We start from the raw sequence: 27,739 nt of genomic DNA, 5'->3' as shown, positions 1-27,739 counted from the left end.
GAATGAGGCCACAGGCAAGGAGACTGAGCCTCTCGGGGAGGGATGAGCGGGGAGAGCAGGTGGAAATGAAGCTTTCTAATGGCGATGAGACAATGAGCGCAACGGTAGGCGTCTTCAATGCTGGTGCCGTGGTATAGATGGATGAATTAGGAAGGAAGGATGAATGTGTGGGATTGCGGGGAAGGGGGAGGGAGGGGCGGAGTGGAAGAGAAAAAAAGAGGAAGAGGAAGAGGAAGAGGATATAGGGTAGGGCCGTGAGGTGGTAGGGAAGAGAAAAAGAGAAAAGATTGCAGGATACAGAGAATATTTCGCCATCTATATACGGTTTGGGAAACAGCGACAGGGCAGGAGCAACGAGTGATGGCATTGTCCCTCATCTTGCTTCTACTTCTGTTCTGTCCCTACACTTTTTTTTTTCACGCTAGTACGCTATCGATAGGTAGAGACCAGAGACCACTGCAGTGGACTGGAGGGGCAAAAGACAACAGGAACTGTTGAATGGGTCGTCATGCAGCCGATGAGCCAGTCAGCATCAAGATGGCAAGTGGTAGAAAAAGTTTTTCGGTGTCACCCAGGATTATCAGATTCTCCAGCATTGGCTGCTCATCTCCAGGCCATCAGCCGAAAATCTCTGCTGCAGCAAGAGTCCCTCTTAAGCATCTCTCATTAGCAAGCAGAGTGTGGCAATAGAATCGGATAGTTGCAAGGGATGATGGTTGTTTGACAAGCCACATTGAGGGATTGTACATGCAGTCGCAGTACTGTAGTAGGAGTAGTAGGAGCAGTAGGAGTAGCACATGCACTTGGTTACTTAGTGAAGGGTAGCCGGGAGCGGAGAAGGAGAATGGAGAATGGGGAATGGAGCATGGCGCGGAAGCTTTGATAGGCTCAGCCCAGATCACGCCGGCCGACGCCGACGCCTTTTCTGAAGGATTGTTCATTGGCTGAAAGGCAAAAGTGGTGTGGAGGTGGGGGCCTTAGTGGGCTTGGCGTTTGGCTGGCTGCAGAACGGCCCGCTAAAAGCAGCACACCTACAGAGTAGTTTCTATTCCCAACGCAGGAATGGAAAAAGGGGAAGCGACGGACAGGGCAGGGACAGGAACAATCAGAGGACAGTGAGGACTCCCTTGATAATCAATGGCCACTGCCTTATCTCTCAGATTAGGTCACTGGAATGCTATCATGGATCAATGATGTTTATACTAAAAGGGCAACAACTGACAGCATTATACATAAATAGTTAATACTTCCCTTCCTCTCCTTCATCCCACCACTATCCTCATGCATCTTCTGAAAGTTCACAGTTCACAGTTCACAGTTTACGGTCAACGGTCAACTGCAGGAGGGTCCAAGAACGGGAACAGCCACCCCATCATAGCGACCCATTCTTTTCCGTTGTGGCTCACAACATTTCCTGGAGCCTGGCGTCGAACCTGAAATCCAACTGGGAAGCGACCTTAAGCTTCTTTGGGCGGCTGGCTGGGTCTCTCCGACTCTCCGACCATCCTCGGGCTCCGCCTCAGGGAAAGACGATCCCCACCACACGTTGGACCACACTCGTCAGAGCATGTGGGAATGAGGAGCAATCGCTTGCATCGCTGATTCAGATTGTGCCAGGCTGCCAGCCCTGTACCCATCAGGTCTTTGGTCTCGTGATGACAATGAACGGGCTCAATCAGGGATTCCCGCATCTCCATCTTGCGATCGATCAACCAGCTGAAAGAAAAATATCCGCCGTGATGGACCAAAAAATCCCACGTGCCAAGATTGACCTGACCCGTACGTCATCGAGGACACGGCTGAATTGGCGCTAATCCGGAATCGGTAATCATATGGAGGTAAAATTACCCCATCTGGTGACAGCGTCGGTACCGAAGCCCATGTCTCGAAGAGATTCGGAAGGTGCCGCGGATTCGCTTTGCCAATTTCACCGCTGCCCAAACTTCGTCGGCTCACGGTCTTTCGATGAGGTTCCTTTGCCCTCTAACTTCAATGGCGGGGGCAATCGTCTTCTCAGAAAGTGGGAAGGAGGCAGTGGTCGCCTACTTGATGTTAAGGTAAGGGTGTAAGGAACAGTGCACGATCTACAGGACACATGCGAACGACCACCCGCACCCACGGCTCCAAGCCAAGAGTTCAGCAACGAGTCGACACATTCAATTTGTCGGACCCTGTCAACACGAGGCGGAATTCCCAAGCAGGCTTAGGCTCGATGTGGATGCAGCCTTTCATCATGGTCCGGTTCGTCATGTCCGCAACCGTCCTGAGTCATGATGCCTCAACCCGGAGCCTACCCAAACCCCCAGTTCAATTGTCTGAATGCACCAATCTCACCGTCCGACCGAACAGAGACGACGGAAGAGGAGAGTCTGGACATCATCACACAATATCTTACTCCAGTAACTCCCGCAATTCGTTGAGTGAGCGACGGAAAACATTGTCGCCCCCTGACCAATGACAGTGCTTTTGTGGCCGAAGTGGCCCGGGACTCATTTACCCGTCCCGAATACCCAAGGGTGATGGGGCCAAAGTCGAGCCTCTCCTAGTCTAGTATGATTAGGGACCCCTTAGCCTGTTTCGCCATGGTCTTCTCTTCGACTTCGCTCGGCACTGCCATACCTTGGTCCCAGCCAATCCGGTTGGAGCTTTCATCTCAACCAGAAAGGACCGTCTTTAGGGCAAAAGACCTCCCGAGGTATGGGGTAAGATGTGTTCCCCCAGCCTGTCAGCGTACTTGATGTCGGGCTAGGACACGAGTCGCAATTTGTTCGAGACTGCGACTTACGTTGCAGTATTCTTGTGCAATTTCGGCTACCGTGTGATCTGATTGCTTCTCAGATGCACCGGAGTAAAGGGGAGTAGGACCGGATGATTTGTCCCAGTCAGTTACATGAGCACGAGCGTAGTAAACGTAGACTTGAGTTAGTTACCGTAAGCCACCATTTCTCAGTTTCAGCCTCTTTCTTCCATCCTCCAAAGCCAATCTTCATAAAAATCGAACCAGATTCCATCGTGGGAGATCTACTTACTCAGTCCCCCAGCCGTCTCTATATCCCCCATCCGCTAAGATCCACCTAACAATGGCATGATCCGCTCGAGTAAAAACAATGAATTGTATTCATGGTCTGATATAACGGTCCCCATGCACAAAGGGAAAAAATTTTCAGTCTCGCCAATATCCGTACAGATGAATAAGACTAGATGGAGCGATACTAGACACTAATGTAGGAAAACCGCGCTAGTCGATTCCAGTACTGGGCTACAGCGTAAGCAGAGCAGCGTAAGCACTCGCAACGAGCAGAAGTCACTGGCTAGGTAGTTAATGCAGACAAAGTACGCCTTGTCCTGCACTTGACTACCCAGTATACTGTCAGGATAACCAACCACTAGTCAGCTCGCAGTTGGATAATTATCCTCACTAACTTACCAGTCAGTTGACCATAGTCTCCAGATACCCGTTCCATCTTGTCACCATCACCGTCAACAATGCTATCCACGTGGATAGATGAGTAGCTGCGAAGACACCCAGTCAGCAGCCACAGGCTAACGCACCGAATACCACGGTAGTCACCCACAAGAAGCAGAGTCAACCCCATGGAGTAGGCAAGTCAGTCGATACTGCACTTCGCAAAAACCACTATACTTACCGGACAGCCACGACCACAATAGTGGCAAATGTTTCCCAAGGCTTTCACATAGGGCTGAGGTCCAGTGCTGTACTCTACCCTGAAGAGTGAAAGGCCACCATACCTACAACGTAGGGTACTACTGGCAGCCAGCCACAATGGTTGGCACGCGTGATTCCACACCCCCCGGACTTTTGTGGTAGGGGTGCGAGCCATGAGCCTCGCCAGGAACAGATTTCCTGTTTGGGTGGTGGTGCGTCGTGGGAATACCGATTCCCGAGGATCGGTTTCGGACCCTGCTCGGTTAGATGTGGCTATTGCGAGTCGAGATATTACTTTTCCGGGAGATGTATGGGCGGTGGGGATCTGGGGCCATATGGACTGTTCTTTACTCGGGGTTGCAATGTACTTTGGATACTGAAGACGGAGGGTTTAGTGCTGGGTCGTGAGGGGGATTCGTGGTCCCGAGTCGATTAAGCTTGTTTACTGGGCAGGGCTTTACCGTGGGGTCAGGGTCTGTCCCGGGGGGGAATGGCTAGGCGTGTTTCTTTACCTGAAGGGGTAAGTCGACGTATATCCTGAGTCCCGTCGTTTGACCTAGTCTGGGGTTTTGGACTGGGGAGGACTGTGGCGAGATCGTCACGGGAGGATGTGGACTGTTATGGGAAAGGGATCCCTGCAGTAGATATAAGATTTGCATTTTAATCATGTACATCGATGCGGTTTAGATCGTATATATACTAGCTATACAGGATGAACTAGGAAGTGAGTCCCTCCTTAGTTTCCGGTGGATGCCTCACAGCTTATCGATTCTCCCCAGCAGCCACTGCAGGTGTCGGTACGACACACGGGGCTGGTACTGCGGCTGCATGTGGCCGCTCTGGTAGGTCTCCGCCCACATCAGGCCGCGCTCGTAGTGCTGGATGCCCATGTCGCCCTGGCCGCCGGTGGCGCCGCCCAGGATGGGGTCCCACTGCAGGTCCGGGAGCTCGATGTTGATCGGGGTGGCGGGCTCGGTCTCGAAGCCCAGCTTGCCATTCCAGGTCATGTTCTGGATGGAGAGCAGGGTGCCCTGGGTGAGGATGACCATGTCGAAGTCGCCGTTGGAGATGAGCACGCGGTTGGTGCCCTCGATGACTTGCGGCAGAACATGCTCGATCGGGTTGGCGGACAAGTCGCCCTCGCCCTCGGGGCCGCCCACGCCCACGAAGACGCTCTCGTTCGAGCACTCGGACCAGGTGATGTTGGCCGGGGCGTGCAGGGCGCGCTTCACGTCCGACCGGTCGAAGTAGATCGTCGCCCCCGGCGGAGTGTAGTCAACCTCAGTCGGGAAGCCCAGCACGTCCCAGACGATGGGGCAGTTCTCGTTGATCGCGTAGGGGTTGAAGCAGGGGTTGTTGCCGAGGACCTCGTTGTTGATCAGGTCCCAGAGGTCACAGTCGCCCGAGTAGTTCATGCTCTTCGGAGGCTGGACCCCGCTGGCGGGGAAGGTGAGATAATCGTCGATGAAGGCCTTGTAGCCGCAGGACTCGTGGAGCTGCTCCAGCTCGGCCAGGAAGCTGGCGTTGAAGTTGAAGAGGACCTTGTTGTCCTGGACGAAGGGCACGACCGGTGCGTCGGTCTGGACGTAGTCGAACTGGCCAATGACAGGGTCGTAGGTCAAAGCTCCTGTAGTTTGGGTAATGAGTCAAACAGATCCGTTCTCAAAGTTCTTGGAGACACCCACCCTTCAGGTCAAAGTACTCCGTGTCCTTCTCGTCCAGCATGGCAGCTGAGATATAAGGGACATAGCGGCCTGCATAGCTCTCGCCAGTCACGTAGATCTTGAAGTTCTTGATGCCGAAGGTCTGCTGCCAGTTCTTGAAGAACTTAATGAAGTCCTGTGCGATCTCCTCCTCAGACACTGCAGTTGGGGTGCCAACAGAGAAGCCCGTGCCAACAGGTTGGTCGACCCTAAATGGTTGGCTTAGCTCGGGTGCCTCTAGTGGCATACCAGAGATGGCAACTTACCACAGCACGTTAGTCAGGTTTACCCATGAGTATTGGTTCTCAACGGGCAAGTATGTTCCAGGCTGCCAGGTGAACCGTCCATTTTCTTGGAGAAAGCCCTCCTGTAAACACATCAGCAGTGTATTCAAGTTAAACAAGAATAATGCTAGGAACGGACCAGAGACGAGCATCCAGGGCCACCATTCAACCAGATGGTGACCTCATCCACGGGCGCACCAACGGTAGGTTGGAAGACAAAGAAAAGTGCTCTCGACGGATCGTCCTTCTCGATGGGGATCAAGCCAGAGTATGTCTCGCCGATGTCGTAATGAACATCAGGCAGACTCTTCACACGGAAGGCTAGGATCCAAGTCAGCTCTGTCCTTTGATCACTGCTCCGGGCAACATACCATGCGTAGCGTTGTTGTAGAACCGGTAGTCTTCAACAGGGGTCGAGTGCGACCGCTTCGCGACCTCTCCTGCGCGCTTAGCCGGTTTGGCGTCGCGGGTTCTTTGAGCAAACCGGCCAAGTTTACCAGCAGATGCATGGTCTGCGCATAGCGAGGCCGCTAGGACAGCCGTGGACAGTAGACTGCGGAACAGCATACTGGTAGTGTGATGTGGGACAAGCCTTGTGACAAAAACTTGCTTGCCTGTTCTTGAGTCTAAGCAAGAGAAAGAGGGGTATTTATATCACTCAAGCTGTATCACCTATCAAGAAAGATAGGCTGATGAGCTATTTGATACGGTCATCGTGTGGAGCCATTTAGGTTCGGAGAAAGCTTCAATCGATGCGTTGGCTTGAGAGGGCCGCATATGACCAAGTGGAGAAGCATGAACAGGCTAACAGGTTCTTTTGATTGCTTGCAAGCTTCTGGCAGGGGAGGATGGGACCTTGCATGGTGCTCGGCTATCTCCTCACCATAGCCGATTGTTTTCAGGCACCGGACCTTGCAGTGTTGGCAACATGCAGATTACATCGCACCAGTCCCATCCCGTGTTGGTTTGATTATGCTGGGTGGGCGATATGGGAGTGAATGCATTCGATTGGCAAGACGGCAGCTGGATCAAACGGTAGACATAGCGATAGACATGAGGGCAGGATCACGTAGCATTAAACGCTCAATCCCGGCCGCAAGCGATAGGTCCCTAAGCTGTGGAGAATTCTCCGGGCTAATACACAAACAGAGTCGTTGGCCGCTTAGTGCCGACAATGCTAGCGATCGTCAAGGAAGGTGATAACGTGATGGAATTTGCACAGATAAGACAATAAGAAAGACGAGCACTTACTGGCTCAAACCTTGCTGTCCTCATTTCCCCAATGTGGGATGATGTGATGGGTCGTGGTTAATTTCGCAGTGTCTCACGGAGGAGGGACGGAGTACGACGGAGATAGAATGGAGCTGATGGACTAGTCTAGCCGCGATAGGAATGCCGAGGACAAGCTTTCGCCGAGTGCCTTCGACCAGAACAGCCGCTGTGTTTCCGGTCAAAACAAGCACCTTTCCCGCTACAACATACTCCAACCTCCCCTCTGAAGCTAGAGACGCGTTCTTCTGTTGCTATAGCTTGAGAAACACGATTGAATTTTTGCAGTCGAGGCTTTAATATCCGGCAGATATTCTTCAGAAGCTGCGGGTACCGCCACAGTCAATGTCTAGATAAGCACTTCCAGTGATCGCTGAACGGTGTGAAATGTTACGCTCAGTTGGCACTTCAAGGGTGCATCTCAGTTACAGACGAAGCACAACACATCTTGCCAAAGGATTCTTAGAGGCCACATTATAGCCAGTTTGCGGAAGTCCCTCTGTTGGGAACATCGAATCCAGTTCTACTTACACAATGGTACCCAGAACTGAAGTCAACAAATTCGTCAGCATATTGTTGTCAACGTACGAATGACGGATATTCCCAAGCACAAATGCTTACTGTGGTTCGAAAATGTATACAAAGACATGAAGTTCGGAATCGAGATCCATGATAAGACTTCAACCTGGGCTAGCCTCAACTAAATAAGTCTATGTATCGAGGCATCCAGATTTTGATACACGCTCAAAAACAACCTGGCTCGACGGTGGAATAATGACCACAGGTTATCTAGCATTATCATTAGGCTCCAGCACAATGTGTCAGGCTGGCCAGTCAAGAGACTTTCCAAACAGAACAATCCCTTATTCAATTGGTCGACTGCAGGCAGCTAGTTCAGGGGAACACTGCAATTGAGATTGGCCACCCGCTGGTCAAGTCTCTTCTGCATCTGTTGTACACGGCCTATCTCGATCTCATTGGTGCGGAACCGCTTGAGGTTCGAGGCCAGACGGAATTTGGACCAAATCCAAATAGCCCATTTCGTGGGGTCATACTGCCACCACTCGATGCCGTTGCGATAATCCGAGGGGAACTAGCATATCCAAGGTCACCACAACGATAAGTGAAGATCTCGAAATGGAATCCGGTCCCCAAGCGGATTGCTTTACCTCGTGGTGGAAGTTATGGTAACCCTCACCAAGTGTGACCAACGCGGTAAGAATATGGTCGCGGGGCGAGTTCCTGTCATCAAAGGGCTAAAGCTTGTCAGCAGATCAGGACACCTTCGCCAAAGCACATGAAAACTGGCCTGATCTCCCAGCCAATGTGCCAATGAATTGACACAGAAAGTTGCCTGCTGGAATAGAAACATCCTCAAGATGCCAGCATACACCAAGCCACCCTTCCAGTCACCCCATCCCAAGCCAGCTATGACCATCGGTAGGATCAAGCCAAAGCCAAGCACAAATTTGATATAGTTCCGATGCTGCCAGATGACTACTGGATCTTCGTTCAAGTCAGAGATATCTGGCCGACCACAGTGCTTGGGGTCCTGCTTCAGTATTATCCATAGCACGTGGGAGTATAACAGGCCCCTCCGGATATTGTATGGGTCCTTCTCCGTGTCCGTCCATCTGTGATGGGCGCGATGTTTCGCACCCCACCAGCGAATCGAGCCCTGCACGGCGCCTCCACCGGCACAGGCCAGGAAAATTCTGAGCGGTAGGCCCCTGAAAGATAAAATGCCCGTCAACAATCATGTTCTTGTGTACAAGCTGTTTGGGGCTATGAAGCCAGCTCATACGCAGAGAAACACTCACGCTTCGTAGGTTCTATGTGACCATAACCGATGATAGCCAGCGGTAATCCCCAGCGCAGTCCAAAAGTAGTAGAGCACAGCCCAGATGATAGTGGATCGTCGCAAGGGGGTGAAGACAGCAGCAATGCAGCCAAGTAACGGTATTATGATGATAAAAGTCGTGTTAAACCAAGCAATATGGCGGGGCCAGTTGCGAAGTGTCACTGGTCCCTCGCTGATGCGCGGCTTTGGGGGGTCTGGCATGGTACCAGCCTTTGTGGGGTGCAATCCTAGAGATAGGAACCACCCAGGTATACACAGTGTGTGAAAGAACATTGCAAAGGAATCAATTGCGAATAGCCTGCCTTTAAAACCACAAGGAAATCATCCCACTTGAACATGTTGAACAGTTGGGGATGTGCTACTTCCGGAGCCGAGATGCCCAAACGTCGAACAGGGCAATGGTGGTGACCGACAACCATACGTGAGCAGTCACACAGCATGGGAGTTTCATTTCCTTCTGTCTCGAGTGTTAGTGTGTCGCGCATACTCCTACGGTTACTTGCACATCCTTCCCCTCGTCTGTTGTGCAATGATAGCATCCTGGTCCAATCTCTGCGTTGAAGGACTTACGGTGGTCGGTTTAAGGGCTCATACAGCAGCCTGAACGAGAGAAAGAGATTATGAGACGACTGCGTGATAGGACTGCTTTGGAGTAACAGCAGCACAGGCTTGAAGCACGCCTGCCCAAAAAGGCCTGGGTTAGGAGCCTACCTTACGTAATGTCCTCATCTCCGTTCAATTCGAGGTTCCCTCCTGTCTTTTCAATCCGAGAACCTCCTTCTCTTCTTCTCCTTTGTCTGTATTCTGAGCTATAAAGTGTGAGTCACAAGTCTACTTGTGGCTGACTCTAGGATACAGTTCATCTTCGATCTTCCTCTTCCAATTCTCGTTCCACCTTCCCAATGGCGTTTAGCGTATATTCTGACCTGCCAAGCCAGCAGACACAGCCAGACCCTGAACTCTTACAAACCGACTCGACAAGGCCCTTGACTCCTTTGCCTCGCTTGTTAGCGGTCTGTCACCATGATACATGATTTGTGGTCAGTCTGAGACTGTGAAGATGTGGAGTAATTGCTCATCGTAAGTGCTGTATGAGAGAAGAAGCAGAGAGGCCCAAGCAAACAACCTTCTCCCCACTGTGGAGCACTGAATACCACCCACTAATCGGTTGCCCGGCTAGCTTAGTATTCAATATCCATTCATTCCTTTCTCTTCCCACTTTTTTTTTTTTCTTCTTTTGCCGCCGTGCTTTCCAAGGGTACCTGGCTGTTTCGTTCGGGCATATTTGCTTGCACCTGAAGACTGGTGGCGGACTGTGCTGTGGATGGTTGCTTTTTGCTGTAGAACTTCTACTTATTTCTGGGTGCCTTCCATCTGTCTTTTCCTCGCTGTATCTCTTTCAACTTTCATAGTGGCCGTTTGAAAACACGGGAACGAAATAAGCTTCCCCCTCCGAATCGTCTGTGGTCCACCTTCCCGCCGGTACCGCAATTGATATGGCGACGAATTTCGAGTCATCGGACAACGCGCGCGTGGAGTCTACTGTACACACCACGCAGCTCAATGACTCGAATGAAACGACAACCCCAGCATTCGAGGAGAAACAGCCAGACACACAAGTCAACGATGGCCTCCCGCAAGGTGCATCAACGACACTTGAAGGCGGTCTGTACAGGCCTTCATCTGGCGAATTCCCCTCGGACGATTCAGCGCATAGTGTCCCCGTGACTGTCGGGACGACCGATGCGGATGGCAACACCTATCCTGAAGGTGGACTAGAAGCTTGGTTGGTAGTCTTTGGAAGCTTCATGGGCCTCGTTGGTTCTCTTGGTCTGGTGAATACCATCGGCACACTACAGGCGTACATTGAGAGCCATCAATTGAAGGACTACAGCTCTGGCAGCATTGGGTGGATCTTCGGCGTCTACGCATTCCTGACTTTCTTCTGCGGCATTCAGATAGGTCCTATCTTCGACGCCAAAGGACCCCGATTTCTTGTCTGCGCCGGAGCTGTGCTGATCATGGCGATGATGATCGCCTTGGGGTTCTGCACGCAGTACTGGCACTTCATGCTAGTAATAGGTGTTGCAGGGGGTATCGGAGCCTCGTTGCTGTTTACGCCAGCAATTTCTGCCATCGGACACTTCTTCAACGAGAAGCGTGGGATCGCGACGGGCATCGCCGCAACGGGTGGCTCCGTCGGTGGCGTTATCTTCCCCCTGGCACTGGAAGCTCTATTCCCCAAGATAGGGTGGGCATGGGCAACTCGAGTCATTGCTCTCATTTGTCTCATCACGCTGCTAGCCGCATGCCTACTCATCAAATCCCGGTTGCCCAAGAAACCGGCGTCGAAAGAGAACGTTCTTCCCGATTTCCGTATCTTTCGGGATCCTGTATTCACCCTCACAACCTTGGGGATCTTCTTTATCGAATGGGGACTTTTTGTCCCACTCAGTTATATCTCCTCCTACGCATTGGATAATGGCGTCTCGACAAAACTGTCGTACCAAATGCTCGCAATCTTGAACGCTGGTTCGTTCTTCGGACGAGGTATTCCTGGCTTTGTTGCTGATTATCTGGGCCGCTTCAATACTCTCATCGTCACTGTTGCCTTGTGTCTTGTATGCAACGCATGCCTCTGGCTTCCAGCGAGCGACAGTGTCCCGGTCATGATTGTGTACTGTGTCATTTTTGGATTTGCAAGTGGCAGTAACATCAGTCTTACGCCAGTCTGTATCTCTCAGCTCTGCAAGATCGAGAATTATGGCAGATACTATGCCACAGCGTACACGATCGTCAGTTTCGGGTAAGGCGATTCCCTACTTACCTATAATGATTTTGCAGGGCTAATGACGAACATTCTAGAACCCTTACTGGCATGCCTATCGCTGGTGTGATTCTTTCCCGGTGCGATGGGAAGTACTGGGGTCTCATCACCTTTACGATCTGCTGCTATGCTCTTGGCCTTGTTTGCGTTACTGCAGCCAAATTAGTCCGTGTCGGCTGGCGCCAGGCTCTCGTGATCTACTAACCTATGACACGGATGGGTATCAATCTTACTTCCCAGTCTAATATTTAATATCATTTTTGGAGGCTTTGAGCCATATCACAGAAACAGTAGGTATAGATATATATGCAGCTGGCCATTCGCGGTACCATGAGGCGAGCCGGACGTCTGTTTGCGGGCTTCGCTTCCGACGAGGTCTGCCCAACAAACCTACGGTGGCTAACCATCACACGCGTCTGTTGTCACGATGAGCAATTAAAGCTCATTGGATTGTGATTTGAGGGGATGGAAGGCAATCACACATTTCGATTCCCGGATTACATAGAGACGAAGTCATAGAGTTCATATAATGCCACTTCTTCCATGACATGCGATTTTCTGGCTGCCAGCCTCGCTTCACATTTTACCCTCGGTAAACAGCCTTCGGAAAGATCAAAATTATTGCCAGTCTACGATGCCTTCCTCCAAGCAAGTTCTAGCAGTGGTCTTGACCTCCTGGGCTCTTGGCCCCGGCGTAGCAGCTATTCCTCAATATCCAGGAATCCCTGCAGGAGGCTCTGGGGCGCTATCCACAACAGGAACTAAGTCTTCGAGTCCTGTGTCTGCATCTCAAGGAGGAAACTCCACCTCCAGCACGCCCATTTCCTCTTCTCAGAGTGTCGTGCATCCATCTCACTCAGCTACATCGAGTACCATACCTCCATATGAAGACGGAGACCATTGGGATGCTCATCCAATCCACCCATTTTCCCCAGCTATCTCATTGACGGCTACACCCACGTCGTCCGAGGCTGCTCATGTTCCCCCTGGAGTGGTGTCTTCCTCCTCTGAAGCTGTTATACCTCCACCACACCCATTCCATTCTGTGCCGCACGACAGCGTCCAGGAAACACCTACACCTCACGATGGTGCTCCCGAGCATATCCCACGTCCTCCTCTTTCCAGCAGCAGCAGCAGAATTCACATTCCCTCGTCAGGAGGCGTCGTGCACCCCACTCACTCCCTCCCATCCAGCGTTGCCAATTCGACACCCAGCAAGATCACACCTCCCGACAGTAGTTCTGCGAAGATCCTGCCTGATCCCACGCCTTGGCCGAAAGAAAGCGAGCCTGCATGCCCTTCTGTGCAGTGTCCCCCCTGTCCCTCAGTGGACACGGTCACTGTAATCGTGAGCGGCTTCAGCTCCAGCACGAGCAGCAGCAGCAGTAGCACCAGCATCAGCCGAATTACAGTACACCCCCTCGCCCTGAGACATGTCTTAACCAACCACAGCAGCGGTGTGCTACCAGCCAGCGTCACCCCAAGCGTGACTCCAAGCGCGACACCCAGCAACACCTACGACGAAGTGGAGGCCGAAGAGGAGGAGGAAGAGGAAGAAGAAGACATCTTGATCTGCGTTCTCCCCGAAGACCTCCCCATCTGCATCCCGGCATCCTCCTCCACTGCGCCAGTACAGACCCCGCCGAGCAGCGGGATACTCTCCATCCTCTCCACCGCCAACCGGGAAGGCATCATTTCCGGGCCCCGTCCCAGCCCTACGATCACAAGCGGTGGTGGTATCGAGACGAAATCCCCGCGGCCAACACGCACAATCACCACGCGCACTCGCACACGTACTCGCAGCCGCACCCGCACCATTCGACCATCACAGACAACACTCTCGAAGATCCCTTCATCCAGCACCAGCAGCGCCAATGTGAGCATCCTCCCAATTCATCCATTCCCCGGGCCCGCACCAATACCCACCTCCCTACCCCGTCCACCACCTGCAATGTCACTGTCGCCCTCCTTCCCAATTCCCACCTCCTTCCCCATCCCCACAACAATTCCCTTCCCCTTCGCCATGCCCCATTTCCCACCAGAAGTCGAGCAGGAAGAGGAAGAGTCATCCTCGTCCTCTCAAACGCCCACACACATCTCCTCCACCACCGTGACGGGGTCATTCTTCTCCCCAACTCCTACTCCTTCAAGGAAATCCTCCTCTGTCTCTTCATCATCGTCATCATTACCATCCCGTCCCTCACAGCCACTACCTCACTCCCCAGCCCCAGCCCCAGCCCCAGCGGCAGCGGCAGCCCCAGCAGCCCCAGCGGGCGATCTACCCGCACGCCACCACGAGTTCCGATTCCCGATGATTCGGCGGGATTTTCGAGGATTCTTGATTTAATCTAACCTAATCACTTCGAAGCCCTCAAATCCAGGGGCTGTGTGTTGTGCCCGTGGTCACTTGGGGGTGTGAGGGTTGCTCTTGGTGATGAGTATAGTTATGTAATTCGCTTGCTTTTCTCTTTGCTTTCTACTATTGTTGTATTCTCTCTGGCACTTTGTTTTTCTCTGTGTCTAATTCTGATCTAATTTCCTCATCAAAAATGGGGACGATAATTGAAAAAGTTCAATGTTTTATTTATATACGCACGCCAGCCTGTAGCTAGCTACCTAGTTAGCAGTGATTAGTCTTCTAGCTTATAACTTAGTGCTTTAGCGGATCTAAAGTGTTTGTGATATTCACGGTGTTTAGTGATACTCATAGTATATCACCATATTCGTAGTGTTTAGGGCAGTTGCGGTGCAGTCAGTGCAGTGCAGTGCAGTGCAGTACAGTCTAGGCTTTAGATTCAAACCTCCCTTACGGTGCTAACCATACAAGTTTAATAGAGAAAAGGAAAAAAAAGTTATCGTGAACCCAGTCACTGTACTGAACATGCTAGCAATGCAGATTATATGTAGAATATGAAAAATCTTCCATCCATTCCCACACGCACACTAGCTTTTCGTTCGCGCCGACGAGAATATACTTTTTCGGTCTAGACATAGCATGAGTATCATTCTCAAAATCCCACTCCTCATTGGGCTAGAAGCAGAAGGAAGTGAAAATAGGTTAAATACAATACAGATCTTAGGAAGGAAAAATGGTGCATCGCCGTAAGTAGAATATAGAGAAAAAAAAAAGGACACAGGCTAGAATAAGAAGGGTGATGCCGGAACACATCAGTATAATAAGGATTTAATATGGTCGAAAATGGAAAAGGTGGAGAGAAACATATGCAAGAGAAACAAAGAAAAGTTGCAACCATTTACAGACATACAGGGAAGTTTTGGTGGGTGTGGGTGGGTGCGGAGTCAAACTCATGCCAATCTTCATTCCATGCAAACATGTAGTATAGTCAGGACAGAAATTGAAAAGAGCAGCCTGCCGCCTCCCCCTCAAACCCTTCTCTCTTCCACCAAGTCATAGAGAAAAGTTTCCATGCGCCACAAAACACCACACAGAGAAAATGGGCCTTACAGGTCACAATCACAATCCGAGATCAGACAAAAAGATATAGTATACGCGAAAACGTGTCAGATACAACGCATAAATGGCCATGGCTGGAACTGTCGACAATGGGAACTCGCAACAAGACGTATGCAAAGATGGAGGATTCGCCCGAGGAGCAGGAGAGAGGGAAGGAGGGACAATGGCGAGAGCTGGGCATGTTCAGTCACACATGAGACTAAGGGGCTTAGGCTCCCAAGAGCAACATGTGCAACTGAAATGATGCGAAGGAGGAATGTTGATTGAAAGACGTAGAAGTCACCATGCCAGTGAACATTTCGTACAGGCGCGCGAAGGGATAGGGTATATGATTTGCATCGAAGCCACTCGAAAGATGAAAAAGAAAAAAACAAGCAGAATAGAAGAATCTTGAAATCGTCTCACGAGCTGTTGGACCGCAACAGTGCCTATGGATGTGGTCAGTATAAGCACATTTTTGTAATTCTGTGAGCCAACTTACCCTTTCCATGGTTAGGTCTTCCTTCTCCAGAGTCGGGCTAGCCAGACTACCGCCGTTCATGGCACCTGATGCGGTCAAGGCTCTCGCCTCCATACCTGGGCGCTGATGCTTGCCATCGGCGGGGCTGTGATGGACGGGATGCATCTCGCCGCTGCTGGAGATTCGCGATTCTTTGCTCTTTTCCAGAAGGGAACCACCTAGGGTAGCACACTTCAAGATGGTCTGCATCATTTGGTTCTGCTTCAGAGGCTTGGATAGATACTCATCCATCTGGGCTTGGATACACTTCTCCCGATCGCCTAACATGGCGTGCGCCGTTAACGCGATGATAGGGGTTCGGCTGAGGCCGCTCTCCCTCTCATACTCGCGGATTTTGCCGGTGGCTTCGAATCCACCCATTACCGGCATCTGCACATCCATCAAGATGACATCGTAGCGACGCTGCTTCACGGCTTCGACAGCCTCAAGACCGTTACTGACAACAGACACGTTGTGGTTGTGCTTCTCCAAAATCTTGACGGCCAATTTCTGATTGACATCGTTGTCTTCCGCTAAGAGAATGTCGAACGAGCGAGAATGGTCGGTCGTGATGGGCGTGGAACGACCCTCCAAGGCAGGCAGCATACCATTGCCGAGATCAATTGGTTGACATGGCGTCGTCATGTAGGAGCTGATACCGAGGTCGAGAGCGGACTTCAAGCTGACACACACCAAGGGGCAGACGAGGACAATAGGGACATATTTGAAGTCATCGAATGTCCGCAGCAGTCGGGCAGTCGCCACAGAGTCCACAATAATCACGTCGTAGGCATGGCCGGACTCCTTGCCAGAAGGATCTTGAATTTCCGGCGGCGGTACGTGGTCCTCATTGCGCACAACGATAGGCTCCAGGTCGATCTGCTTGAGCATCTTCATAACATTCTCGGCCTGGCCACCGTTCTCTCCCTTGTCAATGAAGAGGACTCGATGGTGCTTGTACGGCAGGAGTTGCGACGCAATAACACTCAAAGACTGGTCGGCTAGTTTCACGACGCAGGTGAAATGGAATGTACTGCCATGGCCATACTCGGACGTGACCCAAACATCACCACCCATCAAGTTGACCAAGCGCTTCGAGATGGACAACCCGAGACCAGTTCCACCAAATCTCCGCGTTGTCGAGCCATCCGCTTGCTGGAAAGTGTCGAAGATGAGATCCAGCTTGTCCTCCTCAATACCAATTCCTGTATCAGAAACTGAGAACTCGAAAGCATACTCGTCGGCTGCACATTGCTCTCTATCAGATTTGCAGATAGTGAGTTTCACCTCACCATGCTCAGTGAATTTGATTGCATTGCCGACTAGGTTCAGAATAATCTGGCGCAGACGGAAAGGATCACCGATGACATAGTCGGGAACAGTGTTATCGACCTGATACGTAAGACTGAGGAATTTCTCATTGGCCTTCACCGCTAGGGTCTTGAGTGCATTGAAGACGGTTCCCCTCACAGTGAACGGAATGCTTTCAATAACCATGCGGTTCGCCTCAATCTTCGAGATATCGAGTATGTCGTCAATGATGGTCAATAAACTGTTGGCAAGGTTGTGCACGACATTCAGCATCTCGCGGGTATACGGCTTGAGGTCGTCCGTATCCAGCGTCAACTGCGTCATACCAATGATACCGTTCATGGGAGTCCGAATCTCGTGGCTCATATTTGCCAGGAACTCAGACTTGGTGCGGTTAGCCAACTCGGCCGCCTCCCTAGCAGCCGTGTTACGCTGAATACTGTCCCGGAGGTTGGAAACCATCTTATTGATCTTGCGCTTCAACTCGTCCATCTCTCCGGAAGCGTTGACCGTGATAAGCTTGGTGAAATCTCCGTCGGTTGCAGCATCGGTGATCTCACCAAAAGCACGCACTTGAGAGGTCAAGTTTTCTGCCATGGTATTCACATCCTCCGTGATCTCCTTCCAGGTTCCAGCAATTCCTTCCACATTGGCTTGACCACCCATCTTGCCGTCGACCCCGACATCGCGTGCGACCTTCTTCAGCTCGGTTGCGAATTTGGCCAGTCGGTCAACCATGTGATTGATGGTAACTTTCAGCGTCAGAATTTCTCCCTGGGCGTGCACTTCAATTTTCTTGCTAAGATCACCCTTGGCAATAGCTTGTGTCACGTCCGAGATACTTCGCACCTGGGATGTCAAATTCTGGGCCATGGTGTTTACGTTGTCGGTGAGATCCTTCCACTTTCCTTCGACATTGTCGACCTTGGCCTGACCACCCAAAGTACCATCTGTACCGACTTCACGAGCGACCTTGCTGACTTCGAAGGCGAAGGTGTTCAGTCGGTCCACCATGCCGTTGATCGTGCTCTTCAAATCGAGTATTTCACCCTGGACATTGGCGGTAACCTTCTTGGTCAAATCACCCTTGGCGACGGCAGTAGTGACATCTGCGATTTCTCTGACCTGGGTCGTCAAATTGTTGGCCATACGGTTGACATTTTCTGTCAGATCTTTCCATGTGCCCTCCACATCATTGACCGTTGCTTGACCACCAAGAACACCATCCGTACCGACCTCCTTCGCGATCTTAGTGACTTCCTGGGCGAATTGCCGCAATTGGTCCACCATGGAATTTATAATGTTTTTCAACTCCGCAATTTCTCCTTTGCAGTTGGCCTGGACCTTCTGCGTCAAATCACCCTTTGCGACCGCCTTGGTGACTGTTGCAATGTCACGCACTTGCGTAGTCAAATTGTTTGCCATAGCGTTGACGTTCACTGTAAGTTCATTCCACATGCCTTGTACCCCTTCAATCTGAGCCTGTCCACCAAGAACACCTTCTGTACCGACATCACGCGCGACCCGCGTGACTTCCGTGGCGAATGTCCGAAGTTGGTCAACCATAGTATTGATCGTCTGTTGAAGTTCCAAGATTTCACCTTGAGCCCGGCTCTCGATCTTCTGGCTCAAGTCACCGTGGGCGACTGCCGTGGTGACTGCGGCAATTTCACGGACCTGATCGGTAAGATTCTTGGCCATTATGTTGACGTTTTCGGTCAATTCCTTCCAGATACCATGCACTCCTGTGATCTGCGCCTGACCGCCGAGGATACCTTCCGTACCGACCTCGCGTGCGACTCGGGACACTTCGCTACCAAAGACTTGCAACTGGTCCATCATTGTGTTTATCGTACGTTTAAATGTGGCGATTTCAGGGTCCATTTCCAAGGGGTGGATTTGCACCTTCATCGACAGGTCACCATTGGCGACCTGAGTGATGATCCCGCCAATTTCCCGTAATGCTTTCTGGAAAGCTTCGTTGGCCTGTTGGTGCTTACGTAGCTCTCGCTCCAATAGCACGACATCTTCGTTTTCCACCTTGGTGAGAGCCCGGCGAGTCTGTTCCTCCTGCTGCTGTAACTCGTCTCGAACTTGAGCGATGATGTCCTTCTGGAAGCTTATTTCCTCCGCCTGTTTCTGCACATGATTTCGTAAGTAACTGATGTCCTCCTCGCGTACTAGACGTGTCCTTGAGCCCAGATCCTCGTCCTCATCGCTGTCCTCATCATCGATATCTTCCTCGGCTTCACCATCTTCCGGTCCGGGAGCTGATCGCCTTGATCCATGGGAGCGATGTGGGTTGTGCTGCTGTATAAGACAAGAAGAGTCAGAACCGTCAGAGGATGCCAAGCGTGGGAGACCAAAAGCCCAAGGGGTCTCAGGATCGTTCTCGCTAGGGACGAGGGTGGGCTGAAAGGCCTTAAGGGTGATTCCTGGGGGTGATCGATGACTGACAGATTGAAATTCCAGATGGTGAACTCGTCGGACCAGAGCCTCCAATTCCTGTTCGAATGCTACTTTTGCCGCGCTTTTCTCTCCTGGTAACTTGGCCACTTTCGAGTCGCAACCATTGGTAGATGAGGTGTGGGAGAATTCAAAGTCGAAGGGGGGAGCACCGGGGGATTCTCTGGCGAGCTCCCTGAGGATGGCAGTAGCGGCCGCGAGCGTCTCGTCCGCGCCAGCCATTATGCCTTGAGGACTTCTCAGTCCGATGGGGACATATGTATAAGCGGCGAGAAGAGATTTTTTTTGTTCCGGGGGGGAATCCGATGACGGCTTAGGAGCTGTGACACTGCATATGAGAAAGGGGGAATGAGAAAGATATAGCAATTAAAAGGGAGTGACGGTGAATGTCAAAAGAATAAAGAAAGGGAGGGAAGAAGCCAAGGGCAGAATAATAGACAAGGCAAAGAAAGGGAAGCGGGCGGAGGGGAAGGCCAGGAGGGGAAAAGTCGAAAGTCAATTTATTGGGGGGTGTGGCCGGGACTTGACTCCGAAGGGTGACTAGATTAGAATATGGGCAAATGAGGTGAGAAAAATTAAAGGGAAAATGTAGGAATGAGAAGAGGCCGGAAGATAACAGGAGATGAGGAATGAATGGCGAGTGGGCAGTAGAGGGGAAAAAAATATAAGAGAAAAATGTGAATAAATAGAAAGAATAAAAAAAGAACACAGAAAAAATCGAGACTAGATCGCAAAGCGGAGTTGGGAAAGACAGCCAGCAACAGCAGCACTCAGTAGTTCAGTTGACCGAAAAGGGGAGAAGGCAGTTTTGCAACAAGTTGTGTTGAGACTGGAGAGAGGGGGGCAAAATAGCAGCAAAATAATGGAAAATCTATGCACTGGCCTCGGGGGGAGAATGATTGGATGAAGGCAGCACAAATGTGGAAGAGTGAGAGGAGGCAAGAGTGGGTAAGCAAGCAAATGGCAAATGTCGGCCGCAAGAGACGAATTGACGGTGACGGTGACGGGGGGGGAAGGGGGTGGGAAGGAGGAAAAGAAAGAGAGAAAGAAGTTCAACCCTACCTAGACGGATATCGGGAGTGGGAGTGCGTAGTTTCGTGACACGAATGTTTTGAAAGAAGGTAAGAAGGTAGATAAAGGTGAAGGTGAAGAAGGTTAAGGTGAAGATCTGCTCGGTGTTAAGACGACATGGGGGTTCGTGGTTTGTGTGTCTATCTCTCTGTCGGTCTTCTGTCTATCCCGGTGGAGTGGAGTAGGCGCGAAGATCCAAGAAGGCTCAAAGAATTTGTTGATCCTCGGTGGAGGTGGATGTGGATTATGGATGGGTAAAATCAAAAAAGGGGAGGAAAATAAGAAGAATTGAGAAACAGTCAGTAGAGCAGGCAGACAGACAGGCAGGTGAGTGTCGGTCGGTGGGTTAAGGCAGGTAAGGCACCTAGTAGTGTCAAAGGTTGGAAACCAGAGCCGACGACAGGCTGGGTGAAAAAGTAGCCGGATAAGATTCAACGGACGGACAGCAGATGAATGGATGGGTTCAAGTAGATCCAAACAAAGCGCAGCGCGCAATAGAGATCGGGCGGGGAGGAAGAAGAAATGGGATTATTATTGGGAGAGAGAGTTAAAGGGGGAGGGGGAGGAGAAACGATGTCGGATCAGTCAGCAGTGTGCGTGTGTCAATGTGTGTGTGAAGACACAATTAATCATAATAGGTGTGTGCCGTCCAACAGGGCAAATGACAACAAATTACAGTTCTCAGAATAATGATGAGGAAGAAAAGAATGATAAGATAGAAGAATATCCAGGCAAAGTACGAATGAGAAGGGCGTATTCAAGTCCCATGTGTGCAAGTCAAATGAGGCTGGATGGAAGCAACGCGCCCGGCGATGAGGCAAAGCTACAAGGCGTGATCGGATGCAATGGAGAGAGGGGAGGGGAGAGGAGAGGGGTTTGGCGGTGCTGTACGGAGTGGAGTACTATTGACTACCTACACTTTCTTTTGTATCTACTGAGATGCTGAAACTAGTTAGATGAGACAATACCTTATCATCAATAGCGATCTTCACGCCTCTCATCGATGAACAGAAAATCAAGCAGCAATTGTGAACAGACAGCGCGCATTCAACCTCACGGACTGTAACTTATAGTATTTATGATCAAGGGATCGCTGGACAGTTCCTCCAGTAGTCCAGTCACCGGTTGATCTTCCCACCCGGAGGATCTGGAGAATTTTCCTTGATTTTCATCCCCCTCCTTCTCCCCGCACAGAAAATGGGAGAGCAGCTGGAATGTACAGATAGACAGACCAGTAAGCATTTAGTCGACCAGTTGATCTGTATATTGTTCTGTACTCCGCGTCGCTCTGCATTTGACCTTAAGATTCCCAACTGCTTCTCTTTTGACAGGCCGACAGACCGACAGGCCGACAGACCTTAAGTTGATAAATAATCTAACCTAATCTCCGAGGTGCCCTCCCCAAAGAACCGTACCGAGATATGACAACGACCCTTGGTTCCCGGGGCTTAGAAATGCCTTTCCCCTTGGTTGAACCAACAACGGAGAGTTCATAACATGACAGTAGTCACTAATGCATTTTTCAGCTCGCGTGGTGGGGGGACTGGGGACTGACCGAACTACTTATTTTTCTGCCCTTTTTTCGTCCCTTTTCCCGTGAACTGCCACATTTGAACCAGAACGAATACGGGATAATCATGTCTCATAGGGACAGTTGTTATACCGTTATAGTAAGTGGTCCCTTCAAAGGTGTCTCACACCCACCAAAAAAAGAGACGACAGGAAGGAAAAAAAAATTCGCAGTCCTCTCTCCCTGTGTCACCGAACTGCTCTTCTGTGTGTGTGCCCTTGGCGCGTGTCGGAAAGCGACCTTGCCGCGTGAGCATACAAGAAGAACGGACGACGGACAGGTAGATAGACAGGTAAGTACGGGGTAGTTACGGAAGAAGGAAGAGGGCAAAAAAATGATGCCCATACCGTACCTTACCGCCACCAAATGACCACCCACCACTACTGCTAAATAGTAGCTACTGCAGTCGAACGCACGGGCATCCCTGCTTTGTGGGCGTTCAAAAAGCACAAGGCAGCTAGCTAGACTAATTACCGATCATTTCATAAGAATTTCACACTCAAGGAAGGGAGGGAGGCGTGTCTTCTTTGGCTGCAGAGTATTGGTTCTTTGGGCTGCTAACATTGAATAAATCTATGCACTGAATCAAGGACACCTACGAAGTACGGAATTTCTTTTTCCTTTCAAAAAAAAAAAAAAAAAAAGGTGCATTGCACCTGGGTACACATAGAGAGGGAGAGATGACCTACCCTACCACAATTGCCGCCTTGCAGAAAGACATCGACTCGCAGCATCAAACAAGCAAACCTCGAGGCACGCGTGTTTGTAGCCAACCTCCCCCTACGACCTCCAGATTAGCAGGACTGGTCATATTCCCACCATCACCTCCCTATCCTCCTCCTCTTCCTCCGCACCGCGTAAGATGAGGCAGAAAGGTGTCGGAGGGAGGGGGCAAAGAACAGGTATCCTTCTAGTCGACTACGTAGTGGCATTCGTATTGCCGTGGCTTCAAGGGCAGGTGAGACGTAAGAAGACGGCCCTGACCTGTATCTACCTATCACAATCGAACAACAACAACCTGGTTGGTGGCCAGAGGAAAGCAGAACAAAAAAAATACAAGACGGGAGGGGAATGGACAGTGAGGTAAAATGAGAGAGGATAACGGAGTCGAGGGAAATCAGGAATGATGCAGGGCAGACCGGTCTGGACAGGCAGACCACCGCAGGAACAGGACACCTCTGTCCCATGAGATGATGTTTCGGGTGCCTTAGCTACCGCACAACTTGGATGTGGGTGGTCTAGAAACTGATCTATGACTTAATATTTCCAGAATTTCCTGCTTGATTGTATCATCTCGCGACAAGAGAAGGTGGGTGTGTAGAGGCTGGATCCAACTACGGTAAACGTAGCTCTCTCACCTTTCGTTTCTGATGCATATTCTCCCGCCCGTTATTGTGCCACCGTCAGCCCAGGCGCACAGGTCCATCCATGCCCGAGACATTGCCCGTTCGCCCGGGGGTCGAATCTTAACATGATTAGGTTCAGTCCTGGAATCGATAGTGATTCTAGTGATTCACAGCCCAAGGTTCACCGGCCGGTGTAAATTAGGTTGCCAGCCGTGTTAGGCGATGACCCAAGTCTTTGTCTACAGGCATCGGCCACGGCTGGTGATGGGTGGAGTAACAGCTGGAGGAAGAACCATGGGAATGGGATCCTCCTAACCCTCTTCTCGAAGTCTTTTCTATGGGGGCAGCGATATGATCGTCATTGTTAAGGCATGGAGAATGAACCTTGGTAGAGAGCTTGTACAATGAGATGCAGATTGAGTGCTTGTTTCAGCAACACACCATCCTGGATGTCCTAAGCAAGATTCATTAATACCTTCCTGGAAGATATACACAGCAGATGGTAATCATCTATCACGATCCCTCCCCGGGGGAGATCCAGTTCCAGACCCAACAGTCGCGTGCAAGACCCATCGATTACCCCCGATAAACCAATCATGAAGATCAATACTGAGAAGAGCTTTTCGTAGTCCCATCCAACTAAACCTGTCTGGGATTATCATGCGAGGATCGAGGAATGCCAGAGAATAGAGGTATCAATTGATAACTTACTATAGCTAACTATTATTTGTACTTCTGTGACTCTGCCCAAGCAGTAGATATGTAGAGAGATGGATAGACATGTACCTATCGACCAGCAGGAATAGCTACCTGCCTGGTCTCCTACCAAGGAAGCCATCCCCAAAGAAACTGAGAGGAGCAAAAGTTGCAGCTGGCGCCCCCTAAATCTTGCTTTTGAGGTGGACGCTAACCCTGCCTGTCAAGAATAAATTGCTGGGGTGTCTACGGAGTACATCCTGGAGAACTAATGATGGGCTAAACTGTGTTGGGCCTCGTCTACCGTTTTGCCCAGTGGAAAACCATGCTTGCGCTTCTAGTATATCCAGCCAGCTGCCAGCCGCCACCACCACCACGGGACAAGCAAGAAATAATACTTCACGTCACCCAAGATGGTGTAGGAGTGTGGAAACTGCTTCTGCATCATTGGATCTCACCCCCCTGCCCCCGTTCCCACTCCATCAATTTCGGGAGGTTCCCCAGGCCAAGGATCACTGCACTCGGTGGTCATAACTGCCTTAGTTCGGTCGAGAATATATATCGTCCGTCCATTCGGATCTTCCGCCCACCATATTATACACACCAGACCTGGCATTTCACGGTCGTACAAAGTTGACAGAGGATTTTGACGGCTTGGCCCGTGTCGGTCACGGGGTAGATAACAGAATCCTCCCTCGAAGAGTTGAACACAGTGCCGTAGTGGTCATTTACAGGGCTTCTCCAATGAACCTAATTTGGGCGGATTGTTTCGATCGTGACCCAACTACACGGAGAGAGCCTCAACAGAAGAAAAACAGTACCCTTCATTCCAGATGTCCATGACCTCGCTGTTGTTCTGGGGGACTCTGGGCCCAAGCCCCTTGCAGTAGGAAGGGTATATGCGCAAATCAACCATGGATGATTCAGATCATTCTGCTCATACCTGTCACCGCTAGTCAATATACATGGTCGCACAGGCATAAGCTGACACAATGCATTTGGTTTCGAGCCGGTCTCTTGATGGCCTGGGGGCGAGATCATGGGACTGACTTGTTTTGTCTAGTCCGGGGGCCTCCGTGGAACTGCACAGAGGGACACATCTTGGACCGTTCCTTCTTGTACTACATCCGAGTAAAACGAAGGTGGAGCACAATCCTCGCTTGACAAGCTCTTGTGTAATTCACCTAGTCCAGCAGCCGCCCTTTAGAACAACTGAAGAACAAATCCGCAATGGCGGGGTTCAAACTGGTGGCAGGTCACGGGACGACGGTGGTGGTCGTAACCGCCCGCCGTAATCGAAGAGCGTACCCGAAAAGAGTCATAATTGTGAAGTGGGCAGTGTCTGATCGGTGCCTCTCAAGACCCCTCCTCCTCTGCAAGACCCCTCCTTCTTTTCCCACAACATCCTCCGGACTCCGCCTTCTTGGGGACTCCACGGCTTGCAGTCATGGCGACCGATATGACGAAACCCATTCTGGACGCCTTGTCCGCGTCCGACGCCTCCATCCTCTCCAGCGAAGCCTTCCCCTCCACCCCCTCACTAAATATCAAGGCTGCGCTCGACCGTCTAGCCTCCCGACAGATGGTCGAGTATGACACCATCGAAAAGGAAATCACCGTTCTGACGCCGGAGGGTGAGGAGATTGCCACCAATGGCAGTCACGAGGCCAAGGTTTTCCAGGCCGTGCTGGCGGCTCTGGATGGATTGAAGATTGGCGACCTCCCCGGTGTGGTCGGCAAGGACACCGCCAAGGTCGGCCAGGGCAATGCGTTCAAGAAGGGCTGGATCAAGAAGGACAAGGACGTGCTGCGGGCGGCGACCGAGACGATCGTCGACGAGACCCGCGAGCTGCTGCTGACGGTGCAGAAGACGCAGTCGGTGGCCGATGCGAAGGCCCTGACGGACCTGAAGCGGCGCAAGCTGGCGACGGTGCAGAAGGTGATCACCTTCCAGATCGCCAAGGGCCCCAAGTACGCCCGCGAGTTCGTCAAGGAGGAGACCGACCTGACGGCGGAGATGCTGATGAACGGCTCGTGGAAGACGGCGCAGCTGAAACCGTACAACTTCAAGGCCAAGGGCGCGCCCACCCCGGCGGGCACCTTTCACCCGCTGAACAAGGTGCGCCAGGAGTTCCGCAACATCTTCTTCGAGATGGGCTTCGAGGAGATGCCGACCAACCGCTTCGTCGAGACGGGCTTCTGGAACTTCGACGCCCTCTTCGTGCCCCAGCAACACCCCGCCCGCGACCTGCAAGACACCTTCTACATCGCCGACCCCGTCAAGGCCGACCCCCCGCGCGAGGACCCGGCCAACGACCCGCACCAGATCAAGACCCTCCAGCCCACCACATCCTCCTCCTCTTCGTCATCGTCGTCGACAAAACCCCTCGACTACAAGCAATACTGGGACGACGTGCGCGCGGTCCACGAGACCGGCAAGTACGGCTCGATCGGCTACCGCTACCCCTGGGACGCGGACGAGGCGCTGCGCCTGGTGCTGCGCACCCACACGACCTCCGTCTCGACCTACGTGCTGCACAAGCTGGCGGCCAACCCGCGGCCCGCGCGCTACTTCAGCATCGACCGCGTCTTCCGCAACGAGGCCGTCGACGCCACCCACCTGGCCGAGTTCCACCAGATCGAGGGTGTCATCGCCGACTACGGTCTCACGCTGGGCGGCCTCATCGGCTTCATGGAGGTCTTCTTCGCCAAGATGGGCATCCACCAGCTGCGCTTCAAGCCCGCCTACAACCCCTACACCGAGCCCAGCATGGAGATCTTCGGCTACCACAATGGCCTGGGCAAGTGGGTCGAGATCGGTAACAGCGGTATGTTCCGGCCCGAGATGCTGGAGCCCATGGGCATCCCCAAGGACATGCGCGTGTACGGTTGGGGTCTGAGTCTGGAGAGACCCACGATGATCAAGTAAGTTTTCTTTCCGGCAATTCGCCATCCCAAACAACAAGTCTAGAACATCAAGTCTAACCCCCATAACCTTCTGCTCCACAGATACGGCGTCAGCAACATCCGTGAATTGCTGGGCCACAAGGTCGACCTCAACTTCATCGAGAGCAACCCGGCCGTCAGATTGGAGAAGGACTAGGGGAGGAAAAAGTGCAGCCAGCAATATAGATACCTATCCCGAAGGGTGGGCAGATAGAAAAACATCCAAAAACCGGGGGGCTCCAGCATCATAACCTAAAGCTTTTTATTCTGTTGTTGAAATGCAAAAGACGTTTGAATGTAATGGTGCTGCCTTCTTTACTTTCTTTTCTCGTCTTGATATGATGATATAAAAGACTACCACAATTTCAGATCACGAGTTACGTTACGCGGACGCCCACCGACTCGGGAATCAGACAATCAATGCCTTTCTCTGCAAGATTGCTTGAGGGTTGGATGGAAGGTGCATGCATGCGTAGACTAAGTACTAAATCTAGAAGTAGGAACTAGAAATGTTCCACCCGTATCTGTGCCCCAGTGCACGAACTCTGCGACAGTGGCTCTTCAGCAGGCGGAATATGTGATCTCCGGCATGTAGGAACTGTAGATCTACTCTACTGGGTCGTGGCCTTCCTCGGGCATGGGAGAGGGTTTCGATGTTGGATGTTTGGAGTCCCCCGTGGGAGGGGCACCAATCGATCCAGTCCGAAAGGGCGGGAGGAAGGTTTTGATATGCCGGTTCAGGAGGGAG

At 51.6% G+C, this 27,739-nt stretch overlaps 7 protein-coding genes across 7 annotated transcripts; 4 read left to right on the top strand and 3 right to left on the bottom strand.

Moving 5' to 3' along the window:
* Window positions 1-4,315: 4,315 nt before the first annotated feature.
* On the bottom strand, window positions 4,316-6,423 carry sxa2 (putative pheromone processing carboxypeptidase (Sxa2)). Its single transcript, XM_025629769.1, has 5 exons — window positions 6,026-6,423; window positions 5,794-5,975; window positions 5,637-5,737; window positions 5,353-5,579; window positions 4,316-5,294 (listed from the first exon to the last, which is right to left on the bottom strand). Exons 1-5 carry the CDS (start codon window positions 6,219-6,221, stop codon window positions 4,423-4,425), a joined length of 1,578 nt encoding a protein of 525 aa, XP_025490889.1. The 5' UTR covers window positions 6,222-6,423; the 3' UTR covers window positions 4,316-4,422.
* Window positions 6,424-7,674: 1,251 nt separating this feature from the next.
* BO82DRAFT_337949 (acyl-CoA desaturase) lies at window positions 7,675-8,985 on the bottom strand (the record flags this gene model as incomplete). The annotated part of the gene is made up of 4 exons (XM_025633412.1): window positions 7,675-8,016; window positions 8,093-8,179; window positions 8,221-8,653; window positions 8,744-8,985. 4 exons carry the CDS (start codon window positions 8,983-8,985, stop codon window positions 7,813-7,815), a joined length of 966 nt encoding a protein of 321 aa, XP_025490888.1. The 3' UTR covers window positions 7,675-7,812.
* Window positions 8,986-10,029: 1,044 nt separating this feature from the next.
* BO82DRAFT_337946 (MCT family MFS transporter) lies at window positions 10,030-12,124 on the top strand. The gene is made up of 2 exons (XM_025633411.1): window positions 10,030-11,590; window positions 11,650-12,124. The coding sequence occupies exons 1-2, from the start codon at window positions 10,281-10,283 to the stop codon at window positions 11,813-11,815; spliced, it is 1,476 nt and encodes a 491-aa protein (XP_025490887.1). The 5' UTR covers window positions 10,030-10,280; the 3' UTR covers window positions 11,816-12,124.
* A 121-nt stretch (window positions 12,125-12,245) lies between these two features.
* BO82DRAFT_403236 (uncharacterized protein) lies at window positions 12,246-13,958 on the top strand (the record flags this gene model as incomplete). Its single annotated transcript, XM_025639366.1, has 1 exon — window positions 12,246-13,958. The coding sequence occupies one exon, from the start codon at window positions 12,246-12,248 to the stop codon at window positions 13,956-13,958; it is 1,713 nt and encodes a 570-aa protein (XP_025490886.1).
* A 1,529-nt stretch (window positions 13,959-15,487) lies between these two features.
* On the bottom strand, window positions 15,488-19,584 carry tcsC (putative two-component osmosensing histidine kinase (Bos1); the record flags this gene model as incomplete). The annotated part of the gene is made up of 2 exons (XM_025639365.1): window positions 15,488-15,514; window positions 15,568-19,584. 2 exons carry the CDS (start codon window positions 19,582-19,584, stop codon window positions 15,488-15,490), a joined length of 4,044 nt encoding a protein of 1,347 aa, XP_025490885.1.
* A 3,082-nt stretch (window positions 19,585-22,666) lies between these two features.
* On the top strand, window positions 22,667-23,298 carry BO82DRAFT_355409 (uncharacterized protein; the record flags this gene model as incomplete). Its single annotated transcript, XM_025635442.1, has 1 exon — window positions 22,667-23,298. A coding segment is annotated over exon 1 (181 nt), but the record flags the coding sequence as incomplete, so codon positions are not given.
* Window positions 23,299-25,394: 2,096 nt separating this feature from the next.
* BO82DRAFT_355408 (phenylalanine--tRNA ligase subunit alpha) lies at window positions 25,395-27,408 on the top strand. The gene is made up of 2 exons (XM_025635441.1): window positions 25,395-26,970; window positions 27,055-27,408. Exons 1-2 carry the CDS (start codon window positions 25,493-25,495, stop codon window positions 27,146-27,148), a joined length of 1,572 nt encoding a protein of 523 aa, XP_025490883.1. The 5' UTR covers window positions 25,395-25,492; the 3' UTR covers window positions 27,149-27,408.
* The last annotated feature ends 331 nt before the right edge of the window (window positions 27,409-27,739 follow it).

The sequence above is a fragment of the Aspergillus uvarum genome (genome assembly GCF_003184745.1).
Source record: "Aspergillus uvarum CBS 121591 unplaced genomic scaffold BO82scaffold_35, whole genome shotgun sequence".
NCBI classification, from domain to species: domain Eukaryota; kingdom Fungi; phylum Ascomycota; class Eurotiomycetes; order Eurotiales; family Aspergillaceae; genus Aspergillus; species Aspergillus uvarum.
The sequence above is the reverse complement of the archived record's forward strand: the minus strand, read 5'-3'. Positions and strand labels throughout refer to the sequence as shown.